Raw genomic sequence first — 13,677 nt, 5'->3', positions numbered from 1 at the left:
TATGTTTGTTTGTATCCCTTCTGTGTACTGCTCAGGAAAAATCTACATTCATCGATCACTTTCTAAACAGTTCATTTTTTCTTTCATTCTTTCTTTATTATTATTTTAAGAAAAATCATATTTAACCCTTAGGTTTTCATCTTATTTAGATTTAGTCATTAAGTTTCTCATTTCAAGAATAAGGTTCCAAAGTTTTACCCGAATTTTAAGTAGGTTCCTTCGTGACTTTATAGTCAAAGTTATCGGTTTGTCATCCGCTACATATGATTCATTTGACACATAGTGTCCATTTTAACATCCCAATATCAATACCATGTCAATAAGTGCCAAGTCATCCATATAAACTACTAATTTATAAGTTGTTCTCATGAATTGATATCTGTCACAATCAGTCACACTAAACTACTATTTTGTTACAAACAAAAAAAAAAAACACCTGCTGTTAGAGAACCTCATTAAGCCAATTGGAATTTTTTATCATATTTTTTAATTTTTATTCCAATTTTTCCCTTGCATTAAAGGGGCAAAATGACGCTTATACCCTTTAGTTTCACACTTATAGGCCTCGTTTGGTTCGCGAAATGTCTAGTCCATTGAAAAAAGATTAGCTACTATTGGAAATAGATTAACTATTCTTATTCCTTTATTTGGTTGTAACGCTAGAATAGACTAGTTAATCCTATTCATTTGTTTTGTGCAATGCAATATGTTGGTGAATGAAATCATATTGTGATCAAATTTTCAAAAATACTCTTATAATACAAATACAATTTATATTATTAAGGACTTTCATTCTTTTATTTTTTTAAACATAAATAATTTTACTATAATTTATTTTTCTTTTTTGTTTTTAATTATGACAGGTATGTGGCTTTTTTTTTAATTTTTTATTTTTGGCAATTACGCTAGAAAATTATTTATATAAAAAAAAATATATAGTTGAAGAAAACAGAATCAAACTCAATCTTGAAATTAAAAAAAAAAAAAAATAGTTGGAGAATGTACAGAGAATCAAAAGAAATAAAAAAATAGATTATATATTTGTATTTTATAAAAACCTTGCAATTCTATTTCTCCGTAAAAGAAAAAAAAAACTGAGAAAAAGAGATACGGAGAAACAGAATAATAATAATAATAAAAAAGGTACATAAATAAAAAAACAGAGAAACAGATAGAAGAAAATTAAAGAGAAACGGTACAAAGAATCAAAAGAAATCAAAAAATAGAATTTTTTTTTTAAAAAAAAAACCGAGAAACGGTACAAAGAAGGGAGACAGCATAGAGAAAAAAAAAAAAAATTGTCAGCACTTGTAGAAAAACTATACCAGAAAAATCAGAGAGAAAATAGAAAGAGAAAGAGAAAAAGAGAAAGAACGAAATATAGAGAAAGAAAAGAGAAACGGATATATATATATATATATATATAGAGAGAGAGAGAGAGAGAGAGAGAGAGAAATATAGAAGAATCAGAGAGAAATAACGAAATTTAATCTCACAAGTAGGGTTCTTTGTGGCAATTTACATATTAATTTAATCTCATAGAAAATGATTAGCTAAGCCACTTATTTTTGAGTGGCTTAGCTAACCCTGTATGTATGAGATTAGTAGTCCCATAGGAATAGACTATTCCCAAGAATAAAGTTTTACCAAACAAATGATTAGCTATACTTAGTGTTAGCTAGTCCAATCCAATGGTCTATTCTGCAAACCAAACGGAGCCTTAAGGTTAGCCTTTCACTCCTCATCAGTGATCCCCTTTAAAATGGTTTGCATTTCGTAGCCTATGAAAAAAAAAAAAAAAACAAGAAAAATATGTATTTGATATCAAATTAATAAATTTGTTATGGACATGTTTTTGCAAGCCTCCTCTCCTATTTGTGCCAATCTTCTTGCCATTGGCAAAAAAAAAACTCTTGGTAATCATCTGACATCCTTAATCCTTCATTTTAAAGGTAGTTATGAGCTTGATTTTCAGTGCTAGCATATCTAATATAGACTGTGGTTAATGAAGAAAGCAACCGATTATCGTAATTCTCTTTGCTCCTTGCACTTCTTCCTCACTTGACTTCTACAAACTTACTGTTAAACTATCAGTTATCCCAAAGGCTTAAGCTTTTGGGATAACTGATAGTTTAACATGGTATTAGAGCCAAAAGTCCTGTAATCGAACCTTGACTCCATCAATTCACCCCCCCCCCCCATTTAAATTAAATATTCTTCATGTTGGACCTCACTCATTAAAAAAGAGTTTGAGCCCATACGTGAGGAAGAGTGTTAAACTAATGATTAAGTGACTAAATTTACCTCTTCCTTAAGTTTAAGCTTTTAGGATAACTGGTAATTTAACACCTACTTACCCATGCAAGTTTCATATCCATTAGCACTTGCACAAAAGACCAATATCAGTGTCATTCCTATGTGCACATCAAACAAGCTCCCCTATTGCATGGTCAAGGGAAAAAATTTATGCAGCAAGACATGTTCTATTAGAGGAACATCATATCAAGAACTACATTAAGAGGGTCATAGGTTATATTTTTAACAAATGGTAGCATCTTTAACATCTTGGTATCTCTTCTAAGGACTTTGCAAGAGAACAAAAATTGCACGTAGACGAACATTTCTGCAAAATTTACAAATCCAGCATGTTCGGCATCCAAGCTGGTACATGTGCAACACTTTCTAACTTTTAATACCATAATGCAGCAACTAGGGTAAGAATAATATATGTTTAAGAGTTGGAAAAACTTTACTTTAAACCCCAAAATTACCACGTGATTTGATATACCCTCTTAAACTTTGAAATCTCTCAATTTAGACATCTGGACTTTCAATTGCAATCAATTTGAACCACTCCGTCAATTTTTGTCGTTAAAACTCCTATAAAGACATAATTACTCTTCAATTTTCTTTTTATTTAAAAAAAAAAATTGAAAAAAATGGAAAAAAAAAATTGAAAAAAAGGGGTCACAACATGGCCCATCGGTGGGTCACCTTGTGATTTTTTTTTTTTAAATTAAATTTGAAATTAATGATAAATTTAGAATTTTATAAAAAAAAAAAATAGGGACATAAGTGTCATTGTATTACTTTTAACGTTTAAAATTTGATGGAGGGATTCAAATTGATTGCAATTGAAAGTTTAGGGGTCCAAATTGAGAGATTTCAAAGTTCGAGAGGGTTATGTCAAATCGTGTGATAGTTCAGGGGTCTAAAATAAAATTTCCCCTTAAGAGTTCATCAGTGACAAGGACTCAGCAAAAGCAACAGCACTTAGACAAACTCACCTCCTGCATGACAATACAAACCACAAGAAATCCACAATGCAGTGTTTGGCCATATGCTTTGTTGACAAAGGTTTTTACCTACCACTGTAATTGAGATCAAGAGCCCTTCCTCTAAATAAAGTCACAAATTTTGTAAACACTTCGACTTGAACTGACGAAAATGTCATAGACAACTAAAAATTAGAAATAGCTAACGATGTTCACACACTTTCATTTGAAAAAGATTGAAAGTAATATTACTCGTCCAAATAAAAAACTATGAATCAAAATTTTCAATTATATTCTAACTATCACCTCTCCCCCATTAATTTTCTTTCATATGTTCTTAACAAAATTCTTTAATAAATTTTTTCGCTTTCATAGCTCACATACATCAAATCAGCCACTAGCATGCATACTTCATATATTTCCTCATTATTAGTTAGAAAAACAATATGGTACAGTTTATAAGAAGATAGCATAATCAGAGTGATCTTGACTCTCTTGTGACAGAAGAGATGCTGCAAGCCTGCAGCTACCAAAGGCCACATATTACCAAATCAAATTGCACAAAAAGGAGTATAGGAACAATTAGAATTTGCATAAACAAATCACATTGAGGCAAAATGAAACAGAATCTTTATAGAGGCAACATATATACATAAACAGATCACATAGCTAGAACTCATGCACTACAAATGAAACATGCTAAAAAGATCTTGGATGATTATAAGAGTTCAAGTAGCAAGATTATAGCTTCCCCAGATGTGTGGGAGGAGTGACTGATTTGGAAAAGATGGCAAGAAGAAAAAAAGCCTCCTCAAAATATCAGTATTCATCACTTGCTGTGATTTAAAAGAAAAAAAAAAAAAAAACAAGTTAAAATTACCAAAGATTGAACAGAGAAAACTGTTGTCATATGAAATTTGAGCAAAACCCAATGAAAAGGGAAAAAAATCTCATATTTAAATGAGCATGATAAAGGCTTTAACTAAAGAATCAATCAACCCAAGCATTCAGAAAGAAATGCTCAGAAAAAACCAGAAAGGAATTCTCATGCTCTTTGCATCCTCTTTGTCCTTGCTGGACTTTTTATATATATTAAGAATATGATCCTGCGAAAAAAACACACTTGATCCATAAAAAGAAAAGAAAGGTATTAATTTGATTTTGGGTTGCTTTCAAAAAAGCAGATATCAATGAATTGAAGCTCATAATCTACTTGTAAAGCCATTGGGTGCCTTTCTGGTTCTAACCTTAACAAACTTGATGGAAAATTAATATTACATCATAAGAGACTAAAATCATCTCACAACCTAATTGAAGTTAGATGTGGCAAATCCTTCACCCTGATTTTGACCATAAAATCAGTTTTCACAACAATCTACAAGCATTACATTCCATTTTCCATGAGAGTAGAAGTCGATATAACAAAACTAGAATCTTAAATCTATGAACCAATTGGATAAAAGAGCAAAATTTTACTTCCATTCAGTTGTTTGGTTTATTATAAAAGTACCCAACATCAAAACCGAAATTCCAGACCTTTAAAAGCTCTCAATAATACCGAAAAAAGACTGACAAGTCTATCAAGATGAAATATTGTGCTTAGTTTTCCTCCTAACATCCTTTTAGTATCCATATTGTTTCACAGACAGCAAGTACTAGAATAGTATGAATATCAGAATTAATATGTACTAGCCAAAATGTGATAGAAGATTACTAGAACATTTTGGAAGATTACTAGAGCACAAAAAAGTAAAGGTTTGGTAAAAACAAAATACAGGAATATCCAGAGAAAGCAAGAAACTTACCGTAAAAAGCACGCCGAGAGGGCAGTGGGGGTCACACGCGCGCGTTATATTTGATGGTGGAAACAATGGATATACCCAAATTCTTCTTCTCGGGCATAGGAGAGACATCAAATAGGATGCATTGAACATAATCAGCTACATTGTATAATGCAGAAATGAAATTGGGAATTGCCATAATAAATGAGTTGGGTGGGCATATACCCGCCCCGCACCGCCCATTTTCCCTAATAAAAACGCGAGTCCCTGGTTTAATTTTTGAATACCTGTGCGGGTCGGGTTTCGGTTTTTTTTTTTAAAAAAATCCCAGATACCCGCCCTGCCCCACCCCGCTTGATTACCCTAATGCCTGTTTGGGAGTGTGATTTCAATAAGTGTGTTGAAGCACAGTTTTCCTGCTGGTGAAGTAGCACACCTGCCGAGTACGAGTCGACTAACACTCAAGAGCTTTGACTGCAAAGAAAAAGTCAGAATTTGAGAGAGAGTATAAGCAACAAAGAAAAGTTTAGGAGCCAAAGTTGCGCTTATCCAAATGTGAAGAAGTGATCCGTCTTTTATGGGCATGAAGTAATGGTAATCCCCTAACCAATGACTAGGGAGTGTCAATACGGTTACGGTTAGCGGTTATTGGCAATAACCGCTAACCATAACCACCTTAGTGGTTAGTAGATTTCACTAACAGCAACTGCTAACCGCCTTAGCGGTTAGTAGGGGTGTCAATACGGTTACGGTTAGCAGTTATTGACAATAACAACTAACCATAACCGCCTTAGTATATTTTACTAACCGCAACTGCTAACCGCCGGTTAGCGGTTAGTGAAATAGGTAACCGCCCACTAACTGCTTTTTCAAAATTGGGTTTTTTTTTTGCTTTTTTTGGGCGTTTGTGGGCTTTTTTTATTACTGTATCATTTTTTACCCTCATTTGTTTTTTGTATTTTTAATGTCTTCTTAGGTCCAATTGCTATAAAAATAGCCCATATTGAAAAATCAAAAATATTTGACCTCAAATTTACATTTACTTGTACTTAATCATAATTGGTTAACTTTTTTTTTTTTAACTTCAACATAACATGTAAAAAAAGTTCAACATAACTGTTACAACATATAAAAAAAATATATATATAAAAAAAGTTCGACACAACATATAAAAGAAGTTCAAATAAAACATATGATATATATGATTATATGTATTATTTGTTATTATATAATTATATGATTTAATGATCAATTCATCATGTGATATAATGATATAAATTATAGTGATAATATTACTAAAATTAGAATGATAATACATTAATACTTCAATTGTGTTTATAAGTAACACATTGTTTAATCCAATATCAATTACTTAATTTGATATTATACGAATCACATTATCATTGTACATTAATAATATGATTCACTTGAATAAAGTATTTGAATTGTCATTGAATCATATGATTAAGTATTGATATTATATATTTATATTATTTATATGCATATATGTATAATTATAATTTATAACATATATAGACTTATAAGTTTATAACATATATTAGAACTAAGTCTCTAGGTATTTAAGTATTGTATTAGTATGAATTGATATACTTATGAGTTATGTCATATTATATATGTATAATTTGTTATTATGTAATCAAATGATTTAATAATCAATTGATCAAGTGATATAATTATATAAATTATAGTGATAATATATTAATACTCAAATTGTGATTTAATTATCTAAAAAAAAAATTTTGATTTAATGATCAAGTGATTATGTTATATGTATAAATATTATTATAATTATAATTATAAAAATATATTATATAAAAAGGCGGTTAGTGGTTAGCGGTTAGTAAACCTAATAACCTCTAACCGCTAGGCGGTTATAATGGTTAGGTGGTTAACGGTTAATACGGTTAAGAGGTTAAGCGGTTAGCGGTTATAGCAATTAGCGGTTAGAAACTGCCCGCATTGACCACCCTACCAATGACTTTCTCTTCCTTGAGTTTCTGCGATGCAGTTTCTAACAATAGATTTTAGTAGTTATCCTTAACGAGATCTTAGGAGATTTAGATAGTAGGATTTTGTGGTTATATGTAGCACTTGATTTAAATATTTGTATGCGATCATTGGATAACATATCTGATTTGTATTTTAAATAGATGTGATGGTACCACAAGGGTGGTAGTTGAGTTGGTAGAAGAATTCATTTCATCCTAGTGGTCGCGTGTTCGAATCCGCTTGCGGTAGTAAATGCGTGAACCATATGCTACTTTGAAGGGGCTCTACTGGCTTACACCTTTGTGGGGTTGTGGTGACGGGCTCGCCTTCCCAGGCAGTAGCTATGGCTCAAACCGGACATTTTTACAGCGGGTGGGAACCCTGATGGTAACGCCCAAGGGGGGAAACTACACTGGTCCCCCCTTCCCACCTTATTAATTAGAAAAAAAAAAAAGAAAAAAAAAAGATGTGATGGTTGTTGTATGGATAAGATTGCTTATCTATTAACAGCTGTATCTTCTAAGATATCTGAGTTATCTCGGCTTCAAAGGTCTCGGTCTTATGGGTTTTGGATATGTAGGTCTCGGAAGCTGGGGATTCGGGCCTGGTTACCCGAAATCTTACTGGGCTTGGACCTTTCCATGCTTAGATTGGGCCCGAGGATTGCCGAGCATTTAATGGGTTGATTTATGATAGTGCCATTTTAAAAATTGCGTTTTTAAAATCGCACAAGCGTTTGGTAAAACATGTTAAGAAGTATTTTTTTTTTATCAACTGAGTGTTTTGATAACATTACCATATAATTGCGGTTTCATGTCCAAATAGGTAAATATTGCGCCAAATTTTTTTAAAGCAAAATTGTGATTTTGATTTGAATTTGCACTTTTCCAAATAAGTACCCTTTAATCAGCTTATAGAAATCGCAGATTTTTTCACGATTTAAAATTTTGCACTTTTAAAATCGCAATTCCAAACATTCCAAAATTGCAATTTGGATTAAAAACGCAAATTATTTATTTAAAAACGCACTCCCAAACGGACCTTCTCACAATCGCCTCCTCTCAGATTCACGGTCTCCTCTCCTCTCAAACTCATGCTCTCAGTTTCTCATGCAACCGGGCTTAGCGTCCACCGGAACTCTGATCAACCAACATCCAGGTTAATCTCTTCCTGAATCTCTTTCATTCTCTCTCTTTCGCACTCTCTTTGTTTCCATATGTTTCACTCACATTCTCTTTGTTTCCATATGTTTCACTCACATTCTCTTTGTTTCCCTCCCTCTTTCGCTCTCTCTGACTCATGCTCTCTGTCTCGAACCCGCCCCGCCAAAACCATATTATCTGTCCCGCAAATCCGATAGCCGGCTGATATATTTTACTTGTAGCCGAGTGACGGGCTAGAATTTCAAAACCCGCATGTTGCGGGCTGGGTTCTGGAAATGGCCAATCCCCAGCCCGCGCCAACTCCTAAATTTCTGGGTGGGCAAAACCCGCCCAACCCGAGCTGAAGGTTATAATAAAAAAATTGAGAAAATAAAAATGTAGTGATTTCTCACACTATTTCTCGTAGTTATATATACGCTTTTTTCGAAGACCCTAACCTACCGCCGCCTGCAACTCCCTTTGCGCCGATAGAGCTGCTGCCGCTACCTGCGACTGCTACTGCTTACTTTTAAAGGTTTAGGGTTTAAGGAGAATCATTCCTCTCCCTCTGTATTTGGCTCAGAACTTTGTTGGAAGCCACAGAAACAATGGTGCGGCCTTTTGCGGTGAAGGGGAAGAAGCGGAAGAAGAGGGAAGAGGTTTATGACAGAGAAGAAGAAGGAGAAGTAGCAGAACAACCAGGGCAAGATGCAAAAATAGCTTTGACAGAGAAAACAAGTAATCATGAGGAAGAGGCAGAGGAAGGAGAAGAAGGAAAAGAGGTAGCGAATGATCTCGAGGGTATTCCAATCGCCCCAAGTGACCATCAGAATGCCAACAAAGATGGGATCATCTTCATTCTTGAAAAGGCTTCTTTGGAAGTGGCAAAAGTTGGAAAGGTCAATAAGTTACATTTTTCTTTTCTGTTTTTCATATGTACATGTTGTCAAATATGAAATCTTGATTTTTGGTTGTATGTAGGAGCTGTGTTATGGGTTTTAGGCTCTCAGGGGTTGGGGTTTAACCGTTTGCTTTGGGAGTTTTATTGGGGTCTCTTCAGGCTTTGCTGCAATGTTTTCTTTTATACTATACAAAATTTGGTTTTGGGTTGCATTGTGTTATGAATTTTACATTCTCAGGGTAATGGGTTTTACCAGGATTTCTTAGTGGTTGGTGTTTCATTGCTTTTTGTGAATCTTTTTCTCTTTTTGTAACTAGTATATTGCATACAGAGTTACCAGCTCTTGAACTCGGATGACCACGCCAATTTCTTGCGGAAAAATAACAGAAATCCTGCTGATTACAGGCCCGACATTGTTCATCAGGTTAGTGGACTTTTCAATCATAGGCTGACATTTTTCTCCGATCATTGCGCTTGATGTGCTATGAAATTTTCTAGCTATTTATTACATGCTGTCCCATTTATGCATAACATCTTAAAAACCAATCATGATGACTGCTGTCCTGCGGATAAGGCAATTGTTTCAAAATTGAAAGCCCTACATTATCATTTATTTCATTAGCTATCTTTCATGTAATTCTTTTATTTTCTAGTACTTCAAACTGTAAATGATCTTAAGCATTGCTGCATTCAGGCTCTCCTAATGATTTTGGATAGCCGAATTAATAAGAGTGGGAGGTTGCGAGCTGTGTATGTGAGAACTGAGAAAGGTGTTCTTATTGAAGTTAAACCATACGTTCGTATTCCAAGGACATTTAAGCGGTTCGCTGGTATCATGTGTAAGTTCAGCTGGTTCCTTTTAACCCTCTAACCAGCTTGCTAGTGTTGTGTGCTTTTTCTTTTTAGGGGGAGTTATTTTTGCTTTTGGTTGACTAGTTTCAGCTGTTTTGCAGTGCAGCTGCTACAAAAACTGAGTATTTCTGCTGTTGGTAAGCGTGAGAAACTTTTGCGTGTGATCAAGAATCCTGTAACCCAATATCTACCCATCAACTCTCGCAGAATAGGTGAGGTTATAGTTGTATGGTTTTTTCAATGTTATCTACCCCATTACTGAAATTGATGTTAATATTTGCTTTGACATCAGGCTTCTCACATAGTTCAGATAAATTGGTTAATATAAACCAATATGTGGCTTCTGCTGGTAGTGATGTTGACCTTGTTTTTGTGGTAAGCTCAAGCTAACTGGTGCTTAACACACATGAAAATACACACTCATGTTGTCTGAGAGAAAACTTGTGTGTTTTCAGGTTGGTGCAATGGCCCATGGGAAAATTGATAAAGATTACGCAGATGATTTTATATCAGGTAAATTTATCCTACATTGATTTCTTATTTCATCATTGCGTTTTTGTAGAAATTCTGAACATTCATGTTCCTCTTCAAGTGCATGTTGTGTATTTCCTTCTTGTTTTTCAGTATCACTTTAATGCATTTGAGATAGCCTCCTCTCCTTTTTTCCAGCCACTTAAAACACATCATGTTAGCTGATGTGATATGAGTATAATAAATAGGTGTGAAAAGTAACATTACTCAACAAATGATATATTATATTTGAAGGTATCTGCAATATCAGGCGGGGCAGTTCAAAAGAGAAACATTCTACAAAGAGGGTGGGGAAGAATTTCCCGAATTGGGTAGACTGAGTATTGAAAAGCTCAACTGTTTTGTGTGTCTAAAATATTAGAACTTACTACTTAATGCGATACACAGCAGAAATTGGTAAAAATTAAATGCGCACACATGCATGACTGGCTGAGTAGGAGGGGTAACAGAGAGGCTCAATCCCACCTTGTCTTTCCCACCCAATGCAGGATTATGAGCTGCATCATTCGAAATTGTCCCAGATCAAGCATTTAGTAGCTTCTCTCTGTTTTCACAAGACTGGTTCCTAAAGTTGTCATAAATTATGTTTAAAAGATTCTTAAATCTTGAAAGTCGTGGAATTATGAGTATTAGGTGAAATGGAGCAAGGATTGCTCAACCCTCACCGCAACCCCGAACCTGAGTTTGATCACCTGTCATGTACCATTCCTACATCAACCCTTATTGTTAATAACCCAGACATCACATTAGAAAATTCAGGTGGGGTGGGTGTGCACCATGTGCGTGTCTGTCCATGCTCTTGCACACATGCACATAAGCAAGAGAAATGTTACACACACTCTCACTCTCATACTCTTAAGTGAACACTCCTTGACGTGGCAATGAAAATCACCATTGAATCTAAAATTCGATAGTGATATATCCAAAATCTAATAGTGATTTTTACTGCCACGTTAGTGAGTGTGAAAGTGGGAGTGTGCGTAGCATTTCTCTTTAAGTAACTATTTATGTATTGTCAAAATGTATAAATACATTTTGTTTAACACAGAATTAGGTGAGACAGTAAACTTAGTATTCATTGGTTGAAACTGATATGGTATTGAATTAAAATGACTAATGCAATTGAATCACATGGGCTCATCCAAGAAGGATTTATGGTTATTTGACAATTTGTACTTGCCTAGTCTTAGCTGCAATAATAAATTTTCATATGCATGTGTAGTTCCTGAGGCATAAATCTTGTTCACAGCCGAGTAAAACTACACCCAACATTATTTATGAAATTGCCAATCAAAATATGCATTTTTATGCCTTTAATTACTTGTAAAAAATATACTCCCTTTCTGTTTGCTCTTGATAGCTGTTTTAGGTCAAAAGCTTGAGAATTTGTCTTGGATATCAGATTGCAAATAAGTCGAAACGAAATTTTACACAGGAATGAATTAAGATGACCAGATGATATAGGGTATATGATTTATCATCATTTTTGTCGCATATTGAGCATTCTAGGTACAGATTTGAAACATGGCTCTTAGAACATGAACATTATATTCTCAGTTTCTAACTAATCACCTCTGGGATCTTTTTTTTTTTATTTTTCTTCAGTTTCTGGTTACCCTCTGAGTGCTGCGTACTGTATTTCAATGATTACCATTGCTTTGGAGGCGAAGTATAGTATCTTGTGAGCCCTACTCTCTTCTGCTATTCTCAACAATGGTATTTAAAAAGTTGGTACTCAATTCTTTGATTTTAAATGAGTACATGTAGTCCATAGAGTGCAGTGCTATGAGGAACATTAACATTTTGTTGTAGGATTTATGCAATATCTGTCAGTTATTATAAGTATTGTGGTTGGTATTGTCATTTACATTTAGGTTCTGATTGTATCACCCAGCAAATATTACTAAGTAAGGCTCCGTTTACTTCGACGTAAAATGGTTTTCGTTGAAAAATATTTTTAGGGAAGTCATTTTTCCTGAAAATGTTTTTCACTGAAAACATTTTACGGTGTTTACCGCACGCACGGAAAATTTTAAAAAATATTTTCAAAAACAATTTTTAATTTTTTTAATTTTTTTTTAAAAACTATTAATTTTTATATTAGCTATTCAACTGTACTGAAAATAAATTTTTTAAAAATATTTTATATTAACCTATAAAATATAATTTTTATTCAAAATATAAAAATATTAATATAAAATAATTTATGTTTGATTGTTAAAATTTGACAAAAACTATCAACCTTTTTGAGAATATTTTTGAATTTTCTATTTTTTCAGAAAGAAAAAAGAAAAGTATTTTGAAAGTACTGTATCTAAAAATGTCTATATATCAATATTACGAATATTCCACGTCTAGGAAGATTGATATATATGAAAGGGCAAGTACATTATTTTCATCTTGCTTGAAAAATAAAAATAAAAAATAAAAAATACCAAGAATTCTAAAATTCAACCACAAAAACGTCAGGTTGTTTAATTAAATGTTTATATAGCGTCAAGACTCCGCCAAGTACAACCTTAAAACATCGATGAATAGACCTAATCGATCTATAGAACCTTCTATCAACCAAGCAAGAACAGATGCAACTGTGGTCGTAACTGTCGAAAGAATTGTTTCATCCATTTACAAACAACATAAAAATAAGCAATAAGCAATAAATCATATATGAATTGTTTCTCTGTGACAAATGAGTAATAAATTCCAAAAAATTTAAGTCTCACATGGTGCAATAATATGATGTGTGGAAAAATGATAGAAGTTCAGCAACCAAGTGCAATAAGCAGTGCTTGATACTAGAAAAGTCTTTTGATGTATTTTTTAGATTCAACTAAAAAAATGTATGTCATGTAATTATGACGATTTTCTACTTTAACAAATAAAGGAAACTGTAGCTTGATATTTCTTTTAATCTAGGCACACAAAAGACTTTCAGTACAGTTGGATAGCCAAAATTATTCCATCTCAAATACACAAAAGACTTTCAGTACGAAAATCCAACAAAGACCTTACATAGAGAAAACACCAAGCAAAGAGCCAAGAGCCACCGAAAATCCACCACAATCTGCCATCACACAACCAGAAAATCAAAAGGAAACAAAAACCCATTCGGTTGAGGTTCATCTCAAAGTCAGAACTTCCAAGAATCAACAACCAAAACAGCCCATAACAACAAAGATCGCAGA

At 33.5% G+C, this 13,677-nt stretch overlaps 1 protein-coding gene across 1 annotated transcript; it reads left to right on the top strand.

The window, feature by feature from the left end:
* The first annotated feature begins 8,599 nt into the window (after positions 1-8,599).
* On the top strand, positions 8,600-12,359 carry LOC132162170 (uncharacterized). The gene is made up of 7 exons (XM_059572434.1): positions 8,600-9,107; positions 9,441-9,533; positions 9,804-9,948; positions 10,063-10,173; positions 10,254-10,336; positions 10,417-10,474; positions 12,098-12,359. Exons 1-7 carry the CDS (start codon positions 8,817-8,819, stop codon positions 12,175-12,177), a joined length of 861 nt encoding a protein of 286 aa, XP_059428417.1. The 5' UTR covers positions 8,600-8,816; the 3' UTR covers positions 12,178-12,359.
* Positions 12,360-13,677: the final 1,318 nt, after the last annotated feature.

The sequence above is a fragment of the Corylus avellana genome, chromosome ca9 (genome assembly GCF_901000735.1).
Source record: "Corylus avellana chromosome ca9, CavTom2PMs-1.0".
NCBI classification, from domain to species: domain Eukaryota; kingdom Viridiplantae; phylum Streptophyta; class Magnoliopsida; order Fagales; family Betulaceae; genus Corylus; species Corylus avellana.
The sequence above is the reverse complement of the archived record's forward strand: the minus strand, read 5'-3'. Positions and strand labels throughout refer to the sequence as shown.